The sequence below is a fragment of the Mustela nigripes genome, chromosome 12 (genome assembly GCF_022355385.1).
Source record: "Mustela nigripes isolate SB6536 chromosome 12, MUSNIG.SB6536, whole genome shotgun sequence".
Taxonomy (NCBI): domain Eukaryota; kingdom Metazoa; phylum Chordata; class Mammalia; order Carnivora; family Mustelidae; genus Mustela; species Mustela nigripes.
The window spans coordinates 156165968-156193045 of record NC_081568.1 but is presented as its reverse complement, the minus strand read 5'-3'; the positions used below and the strand labels follow the sequence as shown (position 1 = coordinate 156193045).

General features: G+C 61.0%; 1 protein-coding gene across 2 annotated transcripts; it reads left to right on the top strand.

The window, feature by feature from the left end:
* The first annotated feature begins 1579 nt into the window (after positions 1-1579).
* WNT9A (Wnt family member 9A) lies at positions 1580-25177 on the top strand. 2 transcript variants are annotated; one of them, XM_059416283.1, is made up of 4 exons: positions 1580-1773; positions 18034-18290; positions 19298-19548; positions 20927-25177. In XM_059416283.1, the coding sequence occupies exons 1-4, from the start codon at positions 1679-1681 to the stop codon at positions 21407-21409; spliced, it is 1086 nt and encodes a 361-aa protein (XP_059272266.1). In that variant the 5' UTR covers positions 1580-1678; the 3' UTR covers positions 21410-25177. The 2 variants fall into 2 exon arrangements, with proteins under 2 accessions (XP_059272266.1, XP_059272265.1); XM_059416282.1 differs by having other exon boundaries at positions 19298-19560.
* Positions 25178-27078: the final 1901 nt, after the last annotated feature.

Below are 27078 nucleotides of genomic sequence, written 5' to 3'. Positions count from 1 at the left end.
CCTTCTCCGTGCGGAGCCAGCCCCACCGGTGAGCTGGCTGAGCAGGGTGTGAGCAGATGAGGGCAGCGGAGAGAGCCCCCTCTTGTAGGAGGAGTCCGGGAAGAGGGGAATGACGTGAGGCCAGTCACACCCACGAAGAGGGCTAATCATGGGTGGGTCCTTCCACAACATGGCATCACAGCTTAGAAAAGGCCACAGCTCCTTGGTGCGAGATGGCTCTCAGAGAGAGTCCCTGAGAGGACATGATTTGTCCCGCCCCATCTGCTCCCCACCCACCCCTCACTCACTCCTGCGCCAGGAACTCCCGCAGCAAGACCGGGGAGTGCTCACCTGGGCAGCCTTCCCAGAGACGTAGGCGCCCCGGAGCCGTCCTACTCCCAGGAGCCACCGTGAGGTGCATCTTCTAGCACCGTTCCAAGACAGGTCACTGAGTGCTAAATTCTCAGAGCCCACCAGTCCGCCTTTGGAGGTGCTCAGACCCCCAGATCTAGGGCCACTTGTACCCCAGATCCAGGGCTCCTCTGGGTTCAGACAAGCTGGTGGGGAGCTGGGGTCTCCCTTGAGGCTCAAGGCCTGGCTAGTCCGAGGGGTCTTCGATGTTACCTGGAGGCTGGCCCTTCGTGGGACCCTACACCGCAGCCTGCGCCCTGGAGCTGACCCAGGGGCCTTTTAGCTGGTTCTCCTCGAACCCAATCGTGTGTCTGTTTCATTCGATTTTGGGTTCTCTGACATCGTCTTGTTTCAGCGCGTCCCCCGCTGCTCCTCCCGCCTCTGGCCACGCCAGGCCCCTTTGGTCCTCCGAGCCCACTTCTCCCAGCCGCCCCTGTGCAGAGGCCCTGAGAACGGGGGTCGCTCGAGCGTCGGCGCTGGCAGTGACCTCAGCCTCTGTCTCACCTCCCTCGATGTAATAAGGATGGGGAGAGACAGAGGTCCCAAAAGGTCAAGCGAATCAGCCTTTGCCCTCCGCTGGCCAGGTCGCCTCAGTCCCGGGAAGAAGTGGCCCTGCGGCCGGCTTCCCGAGCGATCTGGCTTCGCTAAGAGCGCGGGTATCACCTGTTGCAGGGTCTCCCTGTCCACGGCAAGTCCCAGGGGAGCGCGCCAGCTCGCTTCCGCTGAGGGCTGACCCTGGGTCCTCCAGGGCTCACCACCGCTGGTCCGGGCCTGGAGCTCCGCCCCGGCCCCGCCCCGGGCCCCTGGCTCCGCCCCCGCAGCCGCCCCGGGTCCCCCCAACCCGGCGAGCAGCTGGGAGCCAACGCTCCGCCCCGGCCCCGCCCCAGCCCTCCGCGCGCCCCCAGACCGCCTCTAGCCCCGCCCCCGTGGCCGCCCCCCGCCCCTCCTAACCCGGCCGCCCCGGCTCGGAGTCAGCGCTCCGCCCCAGCCCCGCCCCTACTCCACCACTCCCCACTCCTCCCGCCCCCCACGCTCCCCGCCTCCAGGCGCGCGGCGCGCCCCGACACCCGAAGGGCCGGGCGGCGGCGCAGCGGGGCGGTGCGCTCGGCTCGGGTTTCGGCCCGCCCCTGGCGTCGGCGTGACCCCTCCTTGGGCGCGGGCGGGCCGGGCCCAGCTGGCCGGCGCCCCGCCCCCGGCCCGGGGCTCCGGGCGCTATAAGAGGGCGGCGGCTGCGGGGCACCCTGCGCGGGGCCGGGAGCGCGATGGTCAGCCGCCGAGGCGCGGCAAGATGCTGGATGGGCCCCTGCTGGCGCGCTGGCTGGCCGCGGCCTTCGCGCTGACGCTGCTGCTCGCCGCGCTGCGCCCCTCGGCCGCCTACTTCGGGTAGGTGCCTCGGCGGCCCGGCGGGCGGGCTGGCGGGCGGGCGGCTCGGAGATGGGACGCGGGGTGGGCGGCCCAGGTGCGCGGGCCGCGGGGTGCCGGGCGCTGTTGGCGGCATGCGCGGCGCTCCGTCCACGGGTCAGTGTCCTCGCGGCGCTGCGTGGGGAGAGGGGCCGGCGGCCCTGACGGGCTGGCACAGGGTCGTGGTCCTCCGTGACCCCGGAGTCGTCTTCGCCGTGACGCGCCCGTGAGCGGAGCTCCCTGGAGCTCGGGGACCAAGTCTGGTCCGGGAGCTCTGTTAGGCCGCCGAGTTCTGGGGGAACGGCTGAAGCCTCCCCCCGCCCCTACCCACCCTTGCAGCTTACCCCTCCTTTCTCTCCTCGAGAAGTTAATTTAACAACAACAAAAAAATACGTACAAAATCCAGATGTTCCTTGCACTGAGCCCCAAAGGGGGGGGGGGGGAACCAAGCTGGAGGAATTTATTTTTCTTGCGCTTTGCTTCTTATGCCCGCTCTGGCCCCGGCCCGCGGGAGCGCTTCTGTGGGACCCGGCCTAGAGCGCAGGGCCCGGCGGGGGCTGTGAACGCGGTCCCCCGCGGTCTCAGGGGTCGCTGCCCCGCGCGCTCTCCGCTCTCCGTAGTAGCAGTTTGCGTGGTTTCGGCGCGTCGCTTCCCGCCGTTCTTTTCTGGCCTTCCTCGTCCCTGTCTCCTAGATTTGGGATGTCCAGCCCAGAGCCCTTGGGGGACCCTCTCTGACTGTGTCACGCAGATGGGCACCCCGAAGTCGGGGCTGGCCCGGCGCGGACAGCCCTCTAGGCCCCTCAGCCTCCGCTCCCGCCGCCCAGGCGCCGCCCCGGGAGCCGAGGCCCAGCCCCGAGCCCGGGTCCCAGCCCTGGGCTTCCCGGTGCCGCTCCCGGCCGCGGCCCTTTGCCCGTCACCTGTTCCCTCGCCCGTGGCCCCGGCGCCGTCGCGCAGCGGCTGGCCGGCAGAGGGCCCCGTCGGTCCAGAAATATGCCACCGCCAGGGCGGGGAGAGGCCACTGGGCGAGGAGCCCTGCAGGTGTATCCTGTTCTCAAAGAAAATAAAATATTTTCATGGGAAACTTTCCCTTTGTGTTTTTCTTTCCCCCCCTTTCTCCTTCTGTTCCTTTCTCCTGGGTCGTCTTCCAGGGTCAGCTCCGTGTCTCCTTCCCCTGGAGACCCCACCCGGCTGCCCTCTCCTGGCTCCGGCTGTGGGCCCAGCCCTGCCTGGGGCCTGGGCTGTGCAGAGGCTGGCACGCCTCTGCACGCCATCTGTGCAGGCTTCGCCTCGCCCTCGCGGGCAGAGGGAGGGTCAGAGGGTGGCCGTCTGGCCGCAGGTCCACGGTGAGTCACGGCAGCCTGTCAGCCAGCTGTGCCTTCCTGCTCTGCCGGCCCAGCCTCGGGTCTGCTCACCAGGCCTCAGACACACCCTGGCTTGTCTGCTCTGTGGGTCTTCCTGCTGCCAGCCCACAGAGGGGAGGTAGGGGTCGAGGGTCCTGGCTCCTTGGCTCCCAACACCCCACCCCCCACCCTCACCCCCCTCTGGAGAAGTCGTTGAGGTCTGCCCTGCAACTAGTGGGCATGCAGGGGAATGCAGGGAGGGCTTGGTGCCCCTGGGACCCCTCTGGCCAGCTCTCTGGCCCAGCACTTTGGCCCCAAAGGCTGTCCTGTGCAGAGCATAGGAGGCAGACCTGCTGCCCCAGGGACCAGTCCACTGCCGGCACCAGGCAGGGGAGCTGGGGTCCGTGTGATGGACAGAGGTTCTGGAGCAGGGGCAGGCCTGGTGCCAGCTGGCCGGGTGGAGAAGGGCAGGAACCCAGTGCTGGAGGGGTCCTTACCCAGCAAACACCTTGGGAGGGGATCCCCAAGGTGGAACCAGACCCAGAAATAGAGGAGGGGGCAAGATGTGCTCGGAACCGGTCTGTGTGTGGAGGTCCAGCCCTTCTGGTCTGGGGCCCTTCCTCCTGGCCTAGCAAAGTGGCAGGAGCTGGAGGGCTGGGGGAAGGAGATGGCCCAAGGTGGGACGGGCAGGGCAGGGCTGGGACTGGGGGCTTCCCTCCCAACCTGGAGTGCAGAAGGAGCAGGAGGAAGGAGCTGGGACCTGGGAGTCAGGCCCTCTTTCTCCCTTCCCCCTCTCCGAAAGCTCTGCCTGGCACGGAGGCTCCCCAGCAGGCCGAGCAGCTCCTGTTACAACCCAGAAACTGAGAGAGGCTGGCCTGGGCTGGGGGGCGGGGGTGGTGTCACGTGGGCGGCGGGAGCCCTCCCTGCCCCCTCAAAGAGGCTGCAACTCAAGCTGCCCTACTCCTGTTGCCCTCTCCGCCTCTGGCCACTAGGCAAGACCCTCCAGGCCGCTTCCTGGCCACGGGGAAGGGGCTCTTCCCTCTTCCTCCAGGGCCTGGCCCTGCTTCTTGGTGGTGTGATTAGCAGGTGGCGTTTCCATCTGGTTCTCCAGGGGCCTAGACAGCTTGGCCTGATGCCCTCGTGGAAGGAGGGGTTGCCTGGCTCCCCGCAGCAAGGGGCTGGCCCGAGGTCTGGCGAGTTTGGGAAACAGACTCAGGCCCACCTCCCCATGCCCTGTGGGCCTGGGTGGGCTGAAAGCTTGGCCTGTACCCGGCCCTGCCTCTGGTATTAGAGGGGAGCAAAATCAGCCAAGGGAGGGAGGGGTGTCTGTGGAGGCTGAATGTCTGCTCAGGAAGGGGGTCCCTGAACCCAGGGGGAGGCGCCCTGCAACTCCCCCAAGCATGGAGCCAGGGACTGGGTCCAGCAGAGTGGGTCCCACAGGGCCCTTTGCTTAGAGATCCCACGTGTGCCAAGCCAGCCCCAGCAGAGGCACCCAAGCCAATACACTTGCCTCCAGGGACTGCCGGCGCTGGGTGGGGATGGGGGGCGGAGGCCTCAGTCTTCCAACATCGGTCACCACCCAAGAACTAGGAAAGGCTATGATGAGCCCTGAGACCCTTTCTTGGGATTGGTCCCAGCACCCCACCTTCTATGGGAAACTTTGTGGGCTGGCTTGGGGAAGAGGTCTGTCTGGAGGAGGCTGCAGCGGGCACGGCCACGGAGGGAACCCCCCCCCCCCCAGCCAGGCCAGACATCAGTGCGCAGGGTTGGGGGGGCACTCGGAACCAGTCTGAAAGGCAGCTCTGGTGCTCCAGGCCCCCGTTCTGTCTGTGATTGAAACAGAACTCCTATCCTGTCAGTGCACCCTGTTAGGGAATGCAGTTCTGTGGTTTCTGGTCCTTCTGCAAGGGGTGTGGCCAGCATCACTATCTCATTCCAGAGTGTTCCATCACCCCAGAAACCTCACATCCTGCCCCCACCCTGCCCCCGGCAACCGCGAAGCCACTTTCTGTCTCTGTGGGTTTGCCTGTTCTGGACATGGTGCATAAGCGGAGTTCTACAGCCTGTGGCCTTCATGGCTGGCTCATGTCAGCCAGCACCCATCCAAGTCGTAGCGAGCGCCTGTGTGCCTTTCCCTTTGTGCCTGGGTGGATGTCCGACTGTGTGGGCGCAGACCCATCTCTTTTTTTCGGGCCTCTGTTGACGGATGCCTGGCTGGATTCCACCATTAGGCCCTTGTCATGCTGCCATGAGCATTGGTGGACACGCTTTCCTGTGTGGTGATCCCGAGAGGTGGAATTCTGGGCCCCGTGGTGACTGTCTCTGTTTCCAAGAACCCAGGACATGATTTGGCTGCCGTCATGCATGCCCACCAGCCCTGCAGCAGCGGTCCAGTTTCTCTACAAAGCCACCAGCTCTCGTTGTCTCTGGCTTTGGGTTTGGTTTTGCTTTTTATTCTAGCTGTTCTGCAGGCATGGGGTGGCATCTCACTGTGCCCTTCCCTGATGGGTTTGCCTTTCCCTGCTGACTGGCGACATACTGTTCATCTGTAGCTCTTCTCTGCAGAAATCTCTGCTCCATTTCTGGGCCCAGCTTTTGGCTGGGTTGTGGGTCTTTGTGCTGATTTGTAAGAGCTCTTTATTTATGTGGATCTATTATCAGACAGCGGACAGGCTGAGCTGCCAGCCGGCAGTGTGTCTCCCAGAGCTGCGTGCACAGGCAACTCGTGTGAGCCTTCCTAGTGCGTCGTCCTCTGACTTGGGCTCCAGCATGACTGTGTGGAGCAGGAGGCCGTCTGTTTGCTGGGGCCCAATCTGGAGGCCTGGTCAGGGGCTCTAGGCACTTGCACAGGAGGCGTCCCTGGCCCTGCCCTCAGGCACTGCTGTCTGATGGGGGTGGCTGTGCATGTGGGGTCAGCGCCAGGGTGTGGGGTGCCTGCTATATAAGCCTGGGACCTGGCTGCACGTCCTGTGTGGCCCAGAGAGGAGGGGAGCCTGCTGGTCCCTGGAGGGGAAGGCAGGAGGGGCTCCAGGGCTGGAGGAGGCAGCCTGGGCATGGTTGGCCTGTGGGGGGCTGGGGGATCAGGCTCCCCAGTGAGGGAGGTCAGCCTCTTGTGGTGGGGCTAGGGAGGCACCAGCAGAGGGGAAGGTGTCCCCGGGGACCCCCTGGTGGGTGGTGGAACTGTGAGCTGTGGGAGCCTTAGCAGTCTGGGCAGATGCTGTCCTCAGCACACACATGCTGCTGGGAGCAGCCCTGTGACGCCTCAGGCCAGCATTTGCTGGGGACGCTGTGGAGAGCTCCTGGGGGTCTGGGGGAGTGTGGCCCTGCACCAGGAGCTGAGGGGAAGTGCAGGTTCAGTCAAGGGCCTTCTACTTCTCTGCAGTATCCAGGGCAGCTGGGTGGCCAGCGGAGAGTGGCCCTGTGGGGAGCCCTTGGAGTGGTGCAAGGGGGGATGTGAGGTGAGGAGGGAGAGCATGGAGAGCCCTGGACCCCAGGCCCTGACAGACATGGGGAGGCGGGTGTAGGGAGCAGGTAGGCAAGGATGGAGATGTGCCCCGTCTCTCTGCTTGGTAGAGTCTGTCCCTCCTCCCTGTCCCCCGCCCCTCCCCCACCCCGCCCCAGCACAGAAGCAAGTAGGGGCAGGTGCTTGGCTGCAGCCTAGACCAGGCCCCTGGGCTGGAGGCCTCCCGAGGCTTCATGGAGAGCCTGAGGTGAGGAGGAAGCCACGGCCACCTGGCCCCCCTCAGCTGTGGGAGCAGATGTCCTACCACAGCCGGCAGCTGTCTGGACAGGGGGACAGCTGGCCTAATCTCGCCCCCGTCCTTGCCACTGTGGTGGGGACCCAACTCCAGAGCCCAGAGCACTGTTAGGACCCTGTCTGGGCTCCCAGGGTGGCCCTGGCCCAGGGCACCGCTTGCTGACTACCCCCAGCCCCCCCCCCCCATGTAGAGGACAAAAGGAGAAGTGTGTGGGTAACTTTTCTCCTGGAAAAGAATGCACGCACGCGATTCCTCCCGTGGGACTGAGATGAGCTGATAAGGGGTCTGGTTTGATTTTCCTGGCCGCAGAAACATGACACCTGTCAGCAGGGCCAGCACCAGGCCCACTTAATCCTGGAGGGCATGGGCTCCCTTTGTGCATTGTCCCAGTGGGCAGCGCGGGTGCCCTTGTAGGGCCCTGCCTGGCTCAGCAGGACGGCTGGGTTTCTGGGAGGCTTGGTTGTCTGGTACATGGGCAAGGCTGGACCCATGGTTGCCGCATGCCTCTGGTGGGCTGTCAGCCTCCCCCCTGGTCGAGGGTTGGTCCCAGCTGTCCCCTCCTCCAGAAAGCCAGCCGTGGCCTACCTGCCGTCTACCTCTAGTGAGACCAGAGCTCTCGTCCAAGCTGCCCTGGGTTGGTGTGCCTAAGGCCCATGGGGGATCCTGTTGTTCCTCTGCTCCCTCACTCTGGACTCGGGAGCCCTGTGTGGGGTCTGCTGGCTCCTTCACCAGGCTGGCTAGCCCCCTCCCCACCCCAGGCCCTTACTTGCTCAGCTGCACCCCCCATCCTGCTGTCTGGCCTGTCAGACGGGTTTTGAGGGCATGTGCTGAGGGGTAGAGGACCCCTGTGGAGCTCCCAGGGCAGGGATATGGGTGGAGGGCTTGGGGCACCCCTGGTATGGGTGCAGGAGGTGGGGCCTGTGGCCCCGGCTGGGTGCGAACAGCAGTGTCTTCCTGCAGGGGCCTCCCCAGGGTGGGCTGGGTGGGGGGCCAGGTGGGCTCGGCAGGGGCCCCCCAGGAAAGAACATTGCAGGCTGGGCAGGGGGCAGGTGGGCTGGGCAGGGGCCTCCCCGGGACGGCAGCGCCAACCTGGGTGGTGTGCTGACCGCCCAGCTCCGTGACCCATGGGCCCGGCCCACCGTCCTCCCCTGCCCCTCCCAGCGAGGTTCCTGGCTGGCCTGGCGCCCCTGGCCACAGGAGGAAACCCGGCCGCCCAGCTGGCAGGCCCGGCTCCTCGGGACCAGCAGCCGGACGAGGGAATGGAAAACGGCAAGCCTCAAGCTGCGTTTGTTTTTCTTAGCGATACCTGAGGTAGACGCAGCCAGGGAAGTGGTCTGGCCCAGGACGAGAGGCCGTCGGGGGCTCCCAGATCAGAGCACGTCAGAGCCAGCTTCCTCCTGGACAGAGTTGCTGCAGCCGCCCCAGGCCACCCTGGGGCGGGATGTCCGTCTGGGCTGTCCCAGTGTCTGTCCTGGCATCCCTGTCCAAGCTGGGTGTGCGGAGGTGGTCATGGGGTGACGCTCCTGGCGGCTTCTCCAGTTTCCGCCTGCCCCACGTCTTGCCTGTCCCTCCCCATGACAACTCGCGGGGACCTGTGCTGTCGGTGAGGCCTGGGGCCATGCAGTCCACTGCTCCTGTTCCTTTGTGAGGCCACAGCTCCCCGTCTTCTCCCCTCACTGTCCGTGAATCTGGGGTCCCATTCAGCCCCCCTGAGTACCCACGGCATTCCACTCCCTGCTCCAGAAAGAGGCCTATTGGCCAGCAGCCTCCAGGGCCTGGGATCCCAGGAGGTTTGCTGGGTCTGGGGTCCCAGGGGTTTGCTGGACCTGGGGTCTGGGGGTTGTGCCCAGGATCCTTACCTTAATGACACCCACAAACAGGGGCCTGGGGTTGGACTCGCAGACATCAGGCCTTGTGCATTGGATTTTGCTGGGTGTGGCTGAGTCCTGTGTCCGCCGGCTGACCCCCAAGCTGGCCCAGCCTGAGCCAGGAGCTCCCCAGAAACACTCAATCTGCAGGTTTGCTATAGCCGCATGGACACAGCCCGTCCATGAGGGAGCAAGGAGGGGGTACCCAGGAATGTCTGGGCCCGGGCTCTCCCAGCTGACGGAGGTGACAGCTGTCGCAGACACAGGGTTGCTTGGCCTGTCGTTGCCACTGGGCCGCCCTCCCACCTTGCTCGCCATGGCCCGTGGATCCTGCTTCCTCCTTGGCATGTCTGGGCCCCCGTTGACTGTGGAGCCCACAGGGAGGGCCCAGCCTCTGGTGGTGTCCGCAGCCCCGCGTCTTGCATGCTTGGTGAGATCGGCCAGCACTCAGGCGATGGAGGGTTAATCTCACAACCAGTTTCTCTGCACTGGAATTTGTTTTGAATTAGATTCACACAGAAATTAAATGCTGTCTGGTGGGGCTGAGGTTTCCTTGGCAGGGTGCTGTGGCTTCTGGAACTCCGGCCTCTACTCCCTCCGCCCAGCCCAGGGAGCTGGCTTTGTGGGCAGGATGGCCCTTGGGGTGGCTGGGTCTGTTGGCAGGAGGAAGTGCTGCTGGAATCTGTCCCTGCTGCAAAGCGGGAAGGAGCAAGAGCTCTGGGGCCTGGGCCATGTGGGCCTGAGGACAAGGACATCTCCATCCCCAGGCCGCCACGCATGGCGGTCTCTGGCCTGGCCCACGGAGGGACACAGGCTCCTCGACATGGCTGTGCCTCTCCTGCCTGGGTTCTTTTCACTCCTGGGGAGACCGGGGTGGGGTCTCCTCAGAGGTGCTATGGGCAGGTCACAGAACCTAGTCTGGGGCAGCTGTGCCCAGGATCCTTACCTTAATGACACCCACAAACAGGGTGCATTCCATACTCCCAGAGGGTATGAATTTGGGGGCCTTCTCTTCTGCCTCTTGCATTCAGTGACCAGCCTAATTCAGGGGTTGTGGGTGGATGGGCATGCATGGAGATGCCCCTGTGGGCCTCATCAGGAACAGCCGCACACCTGTGAGCTGAGTGTCACAGGCCTAATGCAGGTTCTTGCTGTGCTGTTCTTTCTGGAGTTAAGATAAGCCTGCAATTTCTGCAAGGAGTAAGAGACCGCAAAACTGACCCAGCAGGTTTGGATAAACTGAGTGGAAATCCGGGCAATGAGTGACTTGTCGGTCCATTTGAAAGCAGATTAGAAATAGCTGAAGAGCACGAGCGAGGTTGGAAGGTGGGGCAGCAGAGGGTTACCCTGGAGCGTGTGTGGTCCAGGGCTATTTGGACAAAAGTCTGAAAACACAAACTCCACTTAGGTTTGGGTCTGTAGGTATGGCCGGCCCGATATATAGACCGTGAGGAGAACTCTTCGGGATATGAACAAAGGGCGAAAGTGAGGTGCTTGCTCATGCTTATTTTTTTCTGGATATGTGTCACACATTGCCATGGAATGTCCGGGTGTCCTCATGGGCCATTGATGAGGCTCCCTTTCTGGGGATTTGACCCAATCCCAAGAGTTTGGGGTCATTCTGTGGGTAGGGAGGAGGCCTTTCTGTGGCCCGTGGGGTGCCTGCCCGCCTCCACAGAGGCTAGAGGCCGGATTTGGGGACGCATGGACAGGGCTCCCATCTGACAATGGCCAAGCTGAGCATTTTCTGCAATTCTCAGAATTGATCGGTGGCACCTACGGGATTCGGGAGGCCCTGAGGAGCCCTGAGCAGAAAACACAGAAATCATACCAGAACATCCAGAACCAGACCAGTGAGATGCCTGAAATGAAGCACTGTAAGAGCAGAGGCTGGGCAAACACACACAGATGACCTCTCAGGACGGGCAGTCTGGCCACGGACTACAGAGTGGCTGGCTGGGGACCTGCAGGGGATGCCTCCCAGACGCGGTCCTGTGAGGCAGCCATGGAGGATGCGGAAACATGCAACTTCAGACTGCGGGGCAGAGAGGGGATAGCAAGAAACAACCCAACATGAGGCAGGACAGGAGGAACAGAAACAAAGCGGGCAGGCCCAGCAGACAGTGGAGGACACACCCCAGCTGTGTGGCTGCATGCATCTGGGTTGCAGTGGGGTCGTAGGTCTGATCACTGGGTCCAGGAGACACAGACAAGACATCAGCATAGAGAATGCAGGAAAATGGAGACATAATACACCAACTCAGTGGACTGTAAGGCAGAGAGCAAAGCTAGAGAAAAGATGCAGAAAGATACACCATGATCCAGGCCCTGCATGGCCACCTGGTCTGTGACCTGGGCTCTGCACGTGACCTGACTGTGACCGGGGTCTCCACAGTGAACTGACCATGACCTGGGCTCTGCACCGTGACTTGACTGTGACCCAGGCTCTGCGCGACGACCTGGTCTGTGACCTGGGCTCTACACGGTGACCTGACCGTGACCCGGGCTCTGCACGGCAACCTGACCCTGACCTGGGGTCTGCACAGTGACCTGAGCCATGACCCGGGCTCTGCACAGTGACCTGAGCTGTGACTTGGGCTCTGCAAGATGACCTGACTGTGACCTGCACGGTGACCTGAGCCATGACCCAGGCTCTGCACAGTGACCTGAGCTGTGACTTGGGCTCTGCAAGATGACCTGACTGTGACCTGCACGGTGACCTGAGCCATGGCCTGGGCTCTGCACGATGACCTCTGACTGTGACCAACACTGCACAGTGACCCCTGAGCCGTGCCCCAGGGTCTGCATGGCGACCTGACCATGACCTGGGGTCTGCACGGTGACCTGACCCATGACCAGGACTCTGCATAGTGACCTGAGCTGTGATCTGGGCTCTGCACAATGACCTCTGACTGTGACCAACACAATGCACAGTGACCCCTGACCCGTGACCCAGGGTCTGCATGGTAACCTGAGCCATGACCTGGCCTCTGCCTGGTGACCCCTGTGCTGTGCCCCAGGGTCTGCACAATGACCTGAGCTTGGCATGGTGGCCCGTGCTGTGACCTAGACTCTGCACAGTGACCTGAGCTGTGACCCGGGCTCTGTATGGTGACCCCTGGGCTGTGACCTGAGCTCTGCATGGTGACCTGAGGTCTGCATGGCAACCTGAGCTGTGACCCATGCTCTGCATGGTGACTACTAGGCTGTGACCTGGGCTCTTACCTTGGGTCTGCATGGTGACCCGAGCTGTGACCCGGGTTCTGCATGATGACCCCCAGGCTGTGACCTGGGCTCTGCATGGTAACCCCTGGGCTCTGACCCTGGGTCTGCACGGTGACCTAAGCTCTGACCTGGACTCTGCACGGTGAACCCTGGGCTGTGACCTGGGCTCCACATGGTGATCTGATTTTGAGGCAAGTGCCGTAGGAGTATATTTGAGGAATTTGAGGAAATGCATATTTGAGAAGTGTAGAGGAGCCTGGAAGCCCTCAGCAACTGTAGGTCACAGATTGAGGCAAAGAGCAGGGATCTAAACCCAGAGAAAGCAGAAGGAAGGATGCAGAAGTGAGGAAACAACCCCCTTGCGTTAGAGATGAAGGGGTGCCCGCATGGGCAGACCTGATGAGCTGGATGGGGCGATCACCCATGGGAGCTGCAGACGCGCCTGCACAGAGGTGTGTGGATGACTTCAGGGCAGGCCTGGAGCATGGCTGAGCGTCACACAGTGTGCCCACGCACTGGGGTAGCATCTGATGCGCAAAGGAATGAGGCACCCACATTCAGCAGACAGGTGCTCTCCGAAAACAGGGTGTTCTTGGCGTGAGGGTGCTGTCACAGAAGACCACACTCCGCCTGGTTCCCTGGGTGCAGAATGTGCAGGGCAGGCAGACCTCAGAGACAAAGTGGATTAGTGCTGGCCAGGGGCTGGGACCAGGAGCTAAAGGGGTGCATGTCAATTTGAGACCATGAAATGCCCTAAAATTGGCCATGGCCATGTTTGTACATATCTGAGAATATACGGCAAACCCCTGAACTGTAGACCTTCAATGGGTGATTTTACGGTGTGGGAATTATATCTCAATAAAGCTGCTTGGAAAAAAGAAGGAAAAAGAAAAGAAAGAAGAGTAATCGGATCAGAAGGGAGATCTTTTCCAGAAAAGGTCAGGCTTCATGCTGAGTTCTACCAAGAAGTTAAGAAGATGTGATTCTAATCTGACCAGTCTTCTAGGCGGTTTAACAAACTAATTCTCTCTGAGGCACTGACCCCTGGCAGGATGAGCATGGAAGAGAAAATTGCAAACACAGATGCGGAAGGCCTAGACACGACATCTTAGGGTTATGGCTAGCTGCACAGAGGAAGGCCAAGCCCCTCCCGGCTGAGGCACGTGAGTGTCCAGCCTCGGGAAGGCAAGGGAGTGGAATTCCTTGTTTTAGCAGATTAAAGTAGAAAAATCCCATGCCAGTAGAGGCAAGGACCCCATCTAATGACCTTCGACATTGGCTTGTATGTTTTGGAAAGCTCATAGGGAACAGAAAGCAGAGGTGGCTCCTTTAACCTGCTGTGGGGCCCAGAAGACAGCCAGCCAACCTCAGGCTTGTTGTTGAGTGGACCAGAGCTTCCCTTTTAAGACCAGAAGTCAGACAGGGATGCCCGCTGCCATGCTCATTTGAAGCCACGTGATGCCACGTGATCCTTCAGGCGGGATGGGAGTGGGTCTGTCCTATGACAATAGGGCACATTCCCTGTCTCTGGCCTCTGGTGCTTCGCCCACCTGCAGGGTGTCCCTGTCTCCCTTGGACTGGGTCTGGGAGGCAGAGATGTGAGTTTGGGCAGTGGGGGTGAGGGAGGGGGCAGGGTCCCTGCTCCCAGGACCGGCGCCCATGTTTCTGTCCCACATGGCGCCTGCCTGCCCAGAAGCTCACTGGATGGCGCTGCAGGGCCAGGGACAGGGCACTGGGCCCTGGGCGGCTGTTGAACACTCCATTGTGGCTCACAAGGCCCTCACTGTGGCAGGAAGGCAAGCAGGACGGCCTGGGACAGAGGAGGATGAAAGCAGCTCTGTGTCTCAGAAGACCACACGGCGGGTCACAGCGCATCTGAAGACCGTCAGCGGTGATCACGGCACGGGCGTAGCGCGTGTGCGAAGGCCAGCTGCCTCTGACTGGTCTCACTTCTGGGGGTAACACATCATCTCTCCTGGAATCTGGCACTGACCAACATGGGGTGGACCACAGGTGCGGAATCTGCCCAAAGAACCCGGAGAGTGGTAGGAGGGACTGCCATAGACTCACTCTAGCTCTGCAGAAAACCCGTGGCGGGTATGAGCCTTGACCTCTAGGGAGCATGAACCTTGGGCGGGCTCCGGGACACCCGGCCAGTGTGGGCCTTGGTGGGCGCCAGGACCTGTAAGCCAGTGCAGAGCCAGCTTGTGCCCTCAGGACAGGCCCCAGTCACCGGCCCAGGGCAAAGCCTAGAGTAGCTGCTGTGAGGCTGCGGTGACATTGCGGGGCAGTGTGGAGCCAGGGCCCCCTGGGTGCTGCCCCACCCGGAATGCGGATGCTGGCTCCCGTGGACGGAGTGCAGGTATACTGTCGTTGAGGAGAAGGCAGCTGTTTCACTTCAGCAGACGCGGGTTTCCAAGTGCAGTGGAAGAAGGGGCACGTGCAGAAGGGAGTTGTCCAGGATGGAACTTGTGTTTATGGGGACACGCTGTGAGGGGAACCCCATGCTGTCCAGATAGGTTTGTGCTGTGCAGCCACTGCAGGAATCAGAGCACTGTCCTCGGAGCTCGTAGGAAGGTTCGCAGGTGCTGGAGGGAGGGCTGCGTTACCAGCCCTGCTGCCGGCTCCCCCTCCATCACTCTGTCTTTGGTTTTTCTTTACTTCTGATATAGCCAAATTTATTAATCTTTTCTCTTTTTTATCATTCTGTCCCGCTAGTCCCTGGAGTACATCATTAGTCCTTGATGCAGCGTTCAGCCATTCATGAGTGACGTGTAACACCCGGTCTTTTGATAATACCTGTCCCAAGCCTCTGGGCTGCCTCTTAGACCTGCTTGGGATGCCATCCTGGGAATGGCCCCGCACTGGCCGAGGGCAGCTGGATGGGGCAGGGATGGGGGGTCCTGCTGCCCGCCCACCGAGGGGCTGTTGTCTGTGGGCGGCCTACCCAGGCTCTGCTCCTCTGCATGCTGCCTGTGTGCCTGTCTTCCCACCCTGGGCCAGACAGCCAGGGGCGGGGATTTGGATGGAGTCAGGTGTGCTGGTGTGGGGTGGGCAGCTGGGCAGGGGCGTTCTCTGGGCTGGAAGGTGCAGCCTCCAGATGTGGGCCCACAGTCAGACGATGACCCCCACAGTCTGACATGTGGGGCCGAGGGGCTGTATGCAAAGCGCTGCTGTTTGGAACAGGCCACATGGTCCCACATACCTGTGACAAGCTCACAGGCCTTGGGAACAGGAGGGTACTTCTTCTGTCCCAGGCTTCCTGGGTCCAGGGCTGACCCGTGCCCACAAGCCCCCGGGGCAGCTGGCTGGGACTTTCTGGCCCCTGCAAGGACTCCACGGAACAGAGAGCCCATCTGTTCCGCCAGGCCCTAGGCTCCCGCCTCTGGGGATCTCATGTAATGGCCAGTGGTGGGCACTGTGGAAGCAACCTCGGTTTCTGTGGGTTACAGAGATCTGTCTGTAGCATGTAATTCCAGAAAGAGCATCGGTAGGCGAGCTTTGGAGACGTTTAGTCCAGAATTTTGGCCGTGGGGGAATATCTTTTCCCGTGTGCATAGCAGTCCCAATCTGTACTCCTATGAGGAGGGAAAAATCCCACCTGGCTTGATGTTGTGTTTCTGAGTTGGGGGGAGGCTCGCAATCCCTTCCGGGAAGCCACTGTGTGTACCCCATGGGCAGGTGCACCCCCCCTTGGAAATGCACACTCGCACACAGGAAGGAAGTTGGCTCCAGGTCTGGGATCCCAGTTGCAGCATTTCCTTTAATCTCCTGCCCTTTGAGAAGGTCAGGTGTACTGCCGGAGCCTCCCTCACAGAGCATGCCCTGCTCTGAGCGCTCTGTGAACCTCTTTCCTTCCCCCACACTCCTGTAGGCTTCTGTCCCTGTTTGGGTTTTGGTCCTGGGTGCCACCCCATTCCCCGTACCCTGTGTACCGTCTGCCTGCTTACAACCACCACCTCCATGTGGCTCTGTCCTCTGCCACTGTAGCTCGGGGCTACCCTCGGTGGAGCACACCGCAGCAGTGAGGGGGGCCTGGGGCAGAGGCCGGCCTCAGTGTGGATGCCGGCTGTCCCTGGGCATGCGGTGTGGACGTGGGCTATCCCCAGGTTTGCGGTGTGGACTCAGGCTGTCCCTGGGCATGGGGTATGGACACGGGCCATGCAGTTGGGTGCAGTTGGGGCACAGGGTCACCCCCTCCACTTGTCCACACCCACCCTGCCTTAACCAGCACAGCCCCAGGTGCCCCCGGGGGGCCTTGCAGGACTGTCTTGCTCCCAGCCTGGGGCTGGGCTAACCTCGGAGAGTTAGTCTGGGGGACGGGCAGCTTGTAGGCTAGGGCACTGCCGATGCGCAGCGGCAGCAGTCTGGGCACAGCTGTTGACATTCCTGTCTGGGGACGAGTCTCGCCCATGTTAGCTGCCTTTGTGTAGGGAGAGCGGCTCTTCCAGCCTCTGTTGCGGGTCCTCAAGCCCCTGCCTGCCTCTAGCCCAGCTCGGCAGCTGTCCCTGTCCTTGTGGCTGTCTGAGCTCCAGCGGGCCTGAAGCCTTACCACGCTGCCTGATGTGGACCCCTCTTGCATCTCTGTGCCCTTGGGCATGAAGCCCAAAACCTGGGATAGGAACTGGGGGTGCAGGTCACTGCCTCCTCCCTTACCAGCTGCTTTCCAGCCCAGTGTCCTAGCTCTGAGCTCAGAGACACCTTCTTCCCGAAGGCCTTGCTGCCCACATGAGGCCTGCCTGTGCCTTGGGGACTTTTGGAGCTTCTCCTTCAGCCCACACCCATGCTGGTCATGGTGCAGCAGCTGGACCTCCGAGCCATGTGTTCTGCAAGGTCTGTAGGAACCCGTCTTGGGTTCTTCTCACCAGCACTCTAGTCTCCAGGGCTAGCTGGAGCCCCGCTCCCCTGCAGCTCTCTGCTCAACCCCTCACTGGTGCCACATTGGCTCAGAGCACCCCTGGGTAGCAGGGCCAAAGCCTGGGGTGGGTCTTCTCAGGGTGCACATTGCATCTGAGTGTGAAGAGGGTGGGAGACATCGGTCTTTCCCTCTCTGTCCATTACTGCTCTCAGACCTGCCTTTGTGGCTTTACCCTTCACGGTGTGTGTGTCTCTCCCACCTGCCTCCCTGCTCCTGACTCCGAACCCCAGGCCTAGCCCAGAATGGAAGAGCTTTGGAAGCCAGGAGCCCAGGGAGTCCTCAGGGAGCCTTGCCTGCAGGGTTGTTGCTGTGGTGTGCCACAGGCCCTGGTCTGCTGCAGGCTGGGGTTAGAGGGAGCTGTAGAAAGCCTGTGGGAGCCTGCCCAGTGGCAACCATGCCCCTGAGGGGTTTTAGAGGTGCAGCAAGAGGAGGGATGGGGCACGGTGTGGGGTTAAGTATCAGGGAATGCCTGGCACCCCTGGCTGCTCCGGGTTGACTGGCTGGGATGGGGAGGCTTGCTTCCTGTGATGCTCATGTTGGGGGAGGGTTTAGCTGGGCACCCATCCTTCCTGAGGGTTAAGGGTCTGGCTGGGGCTGGGCAGGGGTGTGCCGAGAGCCAGATGTGGTGCCACCTGTGGGACCACTGAGATCTGTGGGTCAGAGCACTGACGGGAGGTCAGGACCAGTCCATCCCTGGATGAAACACAAGAAACAGGGCTTGGAGGAGCCTGAGAGCATGTGACTGGCTCACAGGAGAGAGGTGGAGCTGCAGGAGAACCAGGAGATGGCCTGGTTTCCTCTGGGAGGTGCCCAGTGGCCCAGGAGTTCCAGAAAGCCCCACTGGGACCTGCAGGGGCATTTTAACAGGCTGCCAGAGACCCTCTCCAAGAGGCTTCAGGGCTGTGATGGGTCTGGGCCTTCCCATCTGGGGTCAGCAGAGGGTGGGGGTCCTGGAGCGTGCACAGTCCAATTGGGTAAGCAAGCAGAAGAGCAGGTGGGTGTGCTGGATGTGGTTTCCTTGTGGCCTGGGCTGCTGCACCCCTCCTGGCCCTTGGAGCACATCGTGTGTATGTATGTGTATGTGTGTGTGTGTGTGCACGTGGCGGCCCTCAACCTAGCTTCTCTGTGCCCAGGCTGACAGGCAGTGAGCCCCTGACCATTCTCCCACTGACCCTGGAGCCTGAGGCTGCCGCCCAGGCACACTACAAGGCGTGTGACCGACTGAAGCTGGAGCGCAAGCAGAGGCGCATGTGCCGCAGAGACCCAGGCGTGGCCGAGACGCTGGTGGAGGCGGTCAGCATGAGTGCGCTGGAGTGCCAGTACCAGTTCCGGTTCGAGCGCTGGAACTGCACGTTGGAGGGCCGCTACCGGGCCAGCCTGCTCAAGCGGGGTGAGTGCGCGAAAGGCGCTCCATAACAGGATGTCCCTGGAGCCTCTGTGCCTCTGGCTGGCCCCAGGGGACCTGGGGGTGCGGTGAAGACATGGCAGGGCTTGACTGTCCTCCTGCCCCGCTCCCTCGTGGCTGCTCCTCCACTTGATTCTCCCTTCCATCCTGACCCATCCCTCCCTCCTCCTGACCCCATGTACCTGCCGCTAGGACCTCTTCCTGCCCTGCTCCTCCCCGTCCGGCTCCTCTGTCCTGCTCCTCCCTGCTTCCAGATGTGCCTAGTCTGTCTCCTGCCCCGCCCCTCCCTCCTGGCCCTGCCCCTTCCCCAAACCGCCCCCCTCTAGTCTTCTTCACCTGGCCTGCCCCTCCCTCCTGGCCACCCCCTAACCCTACCCTGCCCAGTTCCTACCCCGCCTCCAGCCAAGCTCCTCCTCGGGGACCAGTTGCTGGCAGCAGGAAACCTTTGCGCAGCTTTGGCAGCTTTGATGGCTCTTGCCACTTGGTGGTGACTGACGCCCTGCGGCTGGGCAGGAGGGGCAGAGGTCTAGCCGCTGCCCTGAGGATGGAGCCTTCTTTCTCCTGGGTCCTTGGGATTCTGATTAGAGCTTCTCAACAGCCTCATTTAAAAACTGGGGACCTGAGGCCCAGGGCAGGCAGGATGGGGCTCTCCAAGGCCAGCAGCCAGTCTGGTGGGTGGGAGACCCAGAAAGATGAGGTCGCTGGTCCCTGAGTAGAGCCTAGATGTCTGTGTGCTTTGAGTCCTCTCTCCTGCACCCCACTCTGGGCCCGGGCACACGGAGTGCCTCCTCCTTGCAGGTGTGCAAGGCAGTCCAGGCAGGTACGCCCCCAGCCAAGGTGAACGCCAGCGGGGACCCTTTCCTGCATGCTGCTTGTGCTCAGGGTTCAGGGCTCCAGCTGACCTGCTGCGGTTTGGCCACACCTGGGTCAGGTGGGGGTGCTTCCATGGCCTCACAGGCCCTAAGGTCCCTGCGTCCCCACCCACCTCCCAGGTTTCAAGGAGACCGCCTTCCTGTACGCCATCTCCTCGGCGGGCCTGACACATGCCCTGGCGAAGGCATGCAGTGCCGGCCGCATGGAGCGCTGCACCTGTGACGAGGCCCCAGACCTAGAGAACCGTGAGGCCTGGCAGTGGGGGGGCTGTGGGGACAACCTCAAGTACAGCAGCAAGTTCGTCAAGGAGTTCCTGGGCCGGCGGTCGAGCAAAGATCTGAGAGCCCGTGTGGACTTCCACAACAACCTCGTGGGTGTGAAGGCAAGAGGGGTGGGGCGCGGAGGGGCATGGAGGGGGATGTGGGGCGCGGGACTGTGGCCTCTGCCTCAGGGGCTCTCCAAGTGTTCCTGCCCAGGGGGCTCCTGGTCTTACAGGGATGACTAGCTGCAGCTGCGTTCTTTTGTGGGATGGGGGTTGGGCCCTTCTGGGGGCTGCGGGCAGCCAGCGGCCAGCCAGCAGGCTGGGTCTGGGGGTGCCTGGCTCCCCTTGATCCTCTGCCCTCCCTATAGCCCCTCAGCCCCTAGGGGCCCACAGAAGCAGAGGAGGCCTGGGGACAGAATGCCCATCCCCGTAGTCCCCGTACAGCCCGGCCTTGAGGCACCAGGCAGCCCCTGGGATGTGAAGCCCTAGCCTGGGAGGGGGTAGGTAATTAGAGCCAGCCCGGGTCTGAGCCTCTCTTTATTGAGAAACCAGAGGTCTGAGTCCTGCGCTCATTAAAGAATCAATTTCCCCCTTTTTCTTCGGAGCCCTTGTTCCTCCTTCTGCCCTCTGGAGAGGGGTGGGAGCAGATTAAATCCCCAAGGCAAGGCTACTTCTTTTCTTTGGAGTTCTCTCCTTTGTAAACTATTAATGAAAAGTCAGGATATGGAAAGTGCTCCATTAGCTCTGCGGGGCCTGGGTAAGCAGCGTTTTAATTAAATTTGTCCGGGTTTCTCAGCAAAGTGTCATTAAATGTGACTCTTGTATTGCCTGGCCAGAGGGCAGCTACGTTCCTAATCCCCCTCAAGCCCGCCGCCGGCCCTCCCTGGGGGTAGCGTGGAAGCTCTGGCCTGTCTCAGGATAGGCCCCACTGGGGAGGGCCTCCCCTCTCTGCTGCCAGAGACCCCAGTGTGGGTGGTCAGGCAGGAGGCCCCTCCAGGCAGCCGTGCATGCGTGTGTGTATGTGTGCGCGCATGTGCGCGTGCACATGTGGAGGTAGGGGTGCTGCTCCTCCTCTCTGGGCCAGCCCAGAGGATCTAGTGGCCAGTTCTACCAGGTGGACAAGCTAACTCATGTGTCCTCCCTTCTGCAGGAAGCAGGCTGCTGACACCAGACTGGGAAGTTCTGGGGCGGTGTTGCTAGCAGGGCGACAGGGGTGGCGTGCTCAGCCCCTGCAGAGGGCAGCCCTGGATGCAGGGAGGGACTGTCTGCACAGGAGGCCTCCACTCTGGAGGTCACAGTACAGGATGGAGGACTTCTGCCCTGGGCCACCTGTGGCTTGGAGGAGAGGGGGACAGACAGACACATGAGCTGGGTAGCCTGGTGATCCCCCAGGTGGGGTTGGGTCTAGGAGAGCCGGTCATCTGCATGGGCTGTTCCCGGCTTCACAGTGTGGCCCTCATGCCCAGCTCCCTTCCCCAACCCCCAGGTAATCAAGGCCGGGGTGGAGACCACATGCAAGTGCCACGGAGTATCGGGCTCCTGCACCGTGCGGACATGCTGGCGGCAGCTGGCGCCCTTCCACGAAGTGGGCAAACGCCTAAAACACAAGTACGAGACGGCACTCAAGGTGGGCAGCACCACCAACGAGGCCACGGGCGAAGCCGGCGCCATCTCTCCGCCTCGGGGCCGGGCGGCAGGGACAGGTGGCGGCGACCCACTGCCCCGCACACCAGAGCTCGTGCACCTGGATGACTCGCCCAGCTTCTGCCTGGCCAGCCGTTTCTCTCCGGGGACCGCCGGTCGCAGGTGCCACCGGGAGAAGAACTGTGAGAGCATCTGCTGTGGGCGTGGCCACAACACACAGAGTCGGGTGGTGACCCGGCCCTGCCAGTGCCAGGTTCGCTGGTGCTGCTACGTGGAGTGTAGGCAGTGCACACAGCGTGAGGAGGTCTACACCTGCAAGGGCTGAGCTCCCGGTCCGGCCCGGCCTGGCTGGTGCAGGGTAGAGGCTGTGCGTGCAGCATTGGGTGTCTGCACTTGCAGGGGACTGAGCCCCCGGTCAGACCCAGCCCGGCTGCTGTAGGGTAGAGGCTGTGCGTGCAGTGCGGAGGTGTCTACATCTGCAGGGGCTGAGCCCCCGGTCTGGCCTGGCCCAGCTGCTGCAGGGTGGAGGTTGTGCGTACCGGGTGAGGGGTCTGCAACTGCAGGGGCAGAGCCCATGGGCTGCGGCCCTCAGCGCACTTGGCACATGGTGGCAGGAGCCCAGACATTGGCTGACTTGGCTGTCTCTGCCCTTTGTCCCCCCTCCAGAGTCCCAGAGGTGGGGAGTGGCCCTGGTCTGGCCCCTGCATCCCCTTTGTCCACCCCCACCCCCTGACCTGAGAGCATTGTACAATGCTTTCCAAACTCTGTCCATCCCTAAGAGGCCAGTTACTGCAGAGCGACGACCCTCGCTGCTCTGGGCTCCCTCGAAGGAGCAGCAGGTGCACCTTTGTGACCCCACAGGGTCCCTGTGCGGCTGCCTGTGGGCTGTCCTGCTCCACCACTGGCTTAGAGAGTCAAACCACTAGGAGAGAGACAGCCCAGCCACCCACGTATACGGGGGTGGGGAGGTTCCCTCCGGTCCCCTCTGACATGGAGCGCTTCTCTCGGGAGTGATAGCGGTGACTTTTAAATTATTTTTATTTAACTAATATATAATTATTACTTGTCCATCCCTGCCCTGTCTCAGGCTGCGGCTCCCCCTACTCTTGGCGGAGCCCGGTCTGGAAGGCCCCTTTCCTCCCTTCCCCTGGTGTCTCCTGCTAACCTCTTTGCCTGATCTGCTTTGTTGTTTGAAACCACTAAATCAAGAAGGATGTTGCTGTTGTTGTTTTTCAAGTAGTAAAGCAGGTTGTGTCTGGTCACTGCCTTCAGGTCTTCTGGGAGCCAGATGTCTGTAGCCAGGCTTGCTGCCCGCGGTGAGACTGTCCTGGGAGTTGGGCGGACCCTGCTCTGGGCGACTTCGGGCATTCAGCCCTGCACTCCAGGCCTTCGTATGTAGGTTTGGAGGCCACGGGTGGCCAAGGATGGCCTGCCCTCCCTTCAGGGGTGGGCATGGCAGAGGGGAAAGGATAGCCCCTGGGAGGGTCCTTTCATAGCTTGCTTTGTGTTACTGCAGGAGAAGGCAGTGGATGGTGACAATCTGGGGCTAAGATTTGGCAAGCCGCAGGCTGTTCTCCTTGGCCATGCTATTGTCTTTGCAGGGAAGGAAAACAGATGGACTACACTGATCTGGTTTGGTTTGAGTGTGTGTGCATGTGGGCATGAGTGTATATATGTGCATGAATGCGCACGTGCATGTGAAGTGTACATGTGCATGAAGGCACCTGCATGTCTCTGTGTGTTGTGTGCACATGTGTGACACGTGTTATGCATGTGCACGAGTGTGCCTGTGAGCACATGGGTGCATATGTGCTGTGTGCTACATGCATGTGTGTAGGCATGTGTGTTTGTGAACACGTGCATCTGTGGTACATATGTGCTGTGTGTGCATGCATGTGTGTTGTGTGTGTGAACATTTGTGTGTATGATGCATATGTGGTTGTGTGTGCATGCACATGGGTGAGCGTGTGTGTGTGCAAATGTGTGCATGTGTGGTGTGTGTGGTTGTGTGTGCATTTGTGAGGGTGTGTGAACATGTGTGTGGTTCATGTGTGGCTGTGTGTTCATGCATGGGTGAGAGTGTGTTGTGTGTGTACATGAAGATGTGCATGCATGGTATATGTGTGGTGTGTGTCCATGTATGTGGGAGTGAGTGTTGTATGTAAATGTGTGTATGTATCATTGTATGTGCATGTGTGTGTGAACATGTGCACGTGTGATATGTATGGTTGTGTCTGCATGCACGTGTGTGAACCTGTGTGTTTGAAGTGTGCATGTGTGGTGTGTATGTGGTTGTGCATGCACGTGTGTGAGCATGTTGTGTATGTGCAAATGTGTGCAGTATGGTTGTGTCTGCGGATGTGCGTGGGTGAGTGTGTTGTGCGTGTGAACATGTGCATGTGTGATTGTGCATGTGTGGGTGAGCATGTTGCGTGTGTGAATGTGTGCATGTGTACTTGTGTGTGCATGCATGTGTGAGTGTGTTGTGTGTGTGAACGTGTGCATGTGTGTATGTGAGCGTGTTGTGGTACATGAACGTGTGGATTTCTGGTTGTGTGTGCATGCATGTGGGTGAGTGTGTTGTGTGTGTGATTGTGTGCACGTGTGGTTGTGTTTGCATGCGTGTGTGTGAGAGTGTATTTTGTGTGCATGAACATGTGGATTTGTGGTTGTGTGTGCATGTGCATGGGTGAGCGTGGTGTGTGTGAACATGTACATGTGTAATTGTGCATACATGTGTGTGTGTTTTGTGTGCAAATGTGTACATTTGCAGTTGTGTGTATATGCGTATGAGTAAGCGTGTTGTGTGTGAACTTGTGCGTGTGTGATGCGTGTGGCTGTGTGTGCCTGCACGTGGGTGAGTGTGGTGTGTGTGTGTGCCAACATGTAGGTTTGCGGTTGTGTGTACATGTGCATGTGTGTGTGCATGCGCATGTGCGAGTGTGTTGTATGTGTGCAAACGTGTGGATTTGCGGTTGTGTGTGCCTGCGTGTGGGTCAGCAGGTGTCCCCGTGTGTGTGGGCACGGTCAGTGCTCAGCTGGGGCATGGCCTCTACCCAGGGTCCTTCCTCCGCCTGAGGCTGTCCTTTCCACACTGGTGTGAGCAGCAGCTGAGGCTCCTGGGTTCTCTGGCTCCAGGCCTGTCCCTCGGGGCTCTGTGGCTGTGCTCCGGGAGGGGCCCAGAGCTGGGTGGCAGTGCAGACACAGGAACTACTGAGTGAGGGGGTTCCTTGGGGTCCCATGGGCTCCAGGAATCCTGGGGACTGTGTTTTTCAAAGAAAACCTATTTATGTCAATGTGGGTCTCTTGGTCCCTCTTTTATAGTGTAAATAGGAAAGTCTATTCTGTGGTTCCAAGAACACCCGTGAATAACTAGGTACTGACAGGGTGGGCAGGGCCGGAGCAGGTGGGTCCAGCCACAGCCCCAGGACAAGACTGCAGCTCAGTTGCTGCTGGGTCTTCGAAGGCAGCGCGTCAGAGGAAAGACCTCATTGTAACCAGACACCACATTTAGCTCCATGTCATAAATATAAAGGAAAGTATTTTTTGAAACAGGGCAGACTGGAAACGTCTGCTGGCTGGTGTGTTTATATATAAATATATATCAGAATATCTTGCTAAGCAAAGAAGCAACTCCTCCTGACAGAGCCTCTCACTGGCCTGCTTCCCTTCCATGCAGGGAGAGCCTTTAGAAAAATCTGTGCTTTGTGGCAGGGCACGGGGCCCCCTGGGCTCAGCCTCCTGGGAAGGGGAACAGGGAGGAGCCTCGATGAGGGCCAGGTGGGTCCCGGCCACCTGCTCCCTGCCAGCCACGTGCGTGCGCGCGCGTGCGCGCGCACACACACACACACACGCACGCGAGGACTCCCGGCAGGTTCAGCCAGGTCCACGCGGGGCTGGGGGGAAGAGGGGCATTCACACACGAGAACCGTCATCTCTGTGCGGAGTCTCGTGGGAGCCTATCTATTTCTCTACCTCATCTGTATAGCGAGTAGGTGTGTACTCGAGTGACTTGGAGAATGTATTTATTTAACAGCTTTGTGTAACAGAACAGAAACAAAATGGACACTAAATAAATGTATTTTAAATTATAGCCCCTTCTGAGTCTGTTGCCTTCAGAGGGGTTCTGAATGGCCTGAGGGAGGAGAGCTTTTGGAGGAGGGCCTGAGGAAGGAGTGTGTGAGGGAGGAGGGGCAGGCTTTGGGAGCAGGAAGTCCCTGCAGACCAAGTACCACCCAGCCCACTACAGAGGTGGGGTGGTGCTCTCTCCCTGGTCACACAGTGAAGAGGCTGCTCCTCCCCTATGAGAGGCTCCTCTCAGAGGTCCCATGGATCAGGAGACAGGCCCCTGGGGCCCCTTTGTGCCAGGCTGCTTCCAGGTCAGCCTCTGGTCCCAGCACAGCCTGCAGGCTGTCTAGCGGGTCAGACAAGGCCCCACGTGTCCCTGGAGCCTCTGTGTTCGTGTCCAGGGGCAAAAGGCCCCAAGTGAGGGCTTCCCGAAAGAGAATTTCCCTCATCAAGCTGTGGGCAGGGCCTCACTCTGTCCAGAGGCTCCAGGGAAAGGGCTTTCCTGGAGCCCCAGGCAACCCTGGGGTCTTGGGCACTCCACCCAACCCCCACCTCCAGCTCTACCTCTCCAGTCCCTTGCTGGACACCTGTCCCCAGAGGCAGGACTGGGCAGACTCTCCAGGATGCTTTCATCTTGGCCTTTCCAAATAAGGTTACATCCTGTGGGTAAGATGGGTGTGAACTTGGTGGCTTGGGTGGGGGCGGTGGATGGGATGCAGGACCTGGGCCTGCACTGGTGGGGGATAGAGTGTGCTATCTGCCAGGCTAGGGCCAGATAGAGCATCCTTCTGTCTGTGGGGCCACTGTTCCCTCCTCAGCTCAAGGCCATGTCCTTTGGAGGGCAGTGAGGAGAGCTCTTGGCCTGCTGGGGAACAGGCCTGTCTCTGCACACACTGGGCCCCTGCCTCAGCTGTCCTTTCCCTGCCCTGGGCGGAGGGGACCCACAGGCCATGACCCCAGCGCTCCCTCCCTTGCCCCAGGGCCTGGTGCCTTCTCTCCCAGGGTTGGGTCTCTGACATGGCCTGTCCATTTGTCCAGACGCCTGGTGCGTCTGGGGACTTCCAGGCATAACAGGCCCTCCCTCAGAGAGTTGGTCCCCAGCACCTCGCCCCTCTGCAGGCCTCGGTCTTCCTTTGAGCCCACTTTGTGTGACCCCCACTGCTGTGACATACCTTGCTGGACCCCTGGGGCCCCTTGGCTGGGAGCTTGCCTCCCTGCCTCCTTGGTTTTCCTCCACCCCTCAGAGCCCCAGGGACCCAGGCTGCCTGCCAGAGGAAGTGGGATGATCTGTCCAATCCTGGTGCTCAAGCAGAAGGGTCTTGGCACCTGCCCTCTGGCCCCATGGCCCCCAGTAAGAAGAGGCAAGGGGCACGGGCCATTGTCAGATCCGTCAGGCTGCAGGTGCGGCTCCTTGGCTGGGCACTGAGCTCCGCGGGTTAGCTATGGGGAGAACAGCACGGTAGGCCTGGCGGGCCCCCAGGGGAAGCACACTGGGGAAACCAGGTCCCCTTCCAAGCTCCGACACTGAGGTATGGGCAGGGGGCTCAGCCTTTGCCTGGGCGGGAGGGGACAGCAAGTGGCCGGGGCCAGGGAGCAGGAGGCCTGAATGAGGCCTTTCTTCCCATAGCTGAAACTGACCTGGTGAGGGCTGCAGGCTGGGGGGTGGAGGCTTCGGGGAGAAGAGAGGGCTGGGGGGCAGGATAGGCTGGCCAGGCCAGCATGCACAGCCCCCTGCACTGCTGCGCCTCTCCTTGCCTGGCACACGCAGCTCTGGACAGCTGGGTCTCCCGTCCCTCCTGGGCTCTGTGCATCTGGCTGGACTGGCGTAGGCCTGTGTCTGGTGTGCGTGTGCAAGTGTGCATGCATGTGTCAGCACTGTGAAGGGGCCTTGAGGGGCTGGCACTCTCCTTTTCAGCCCCCTGCCTT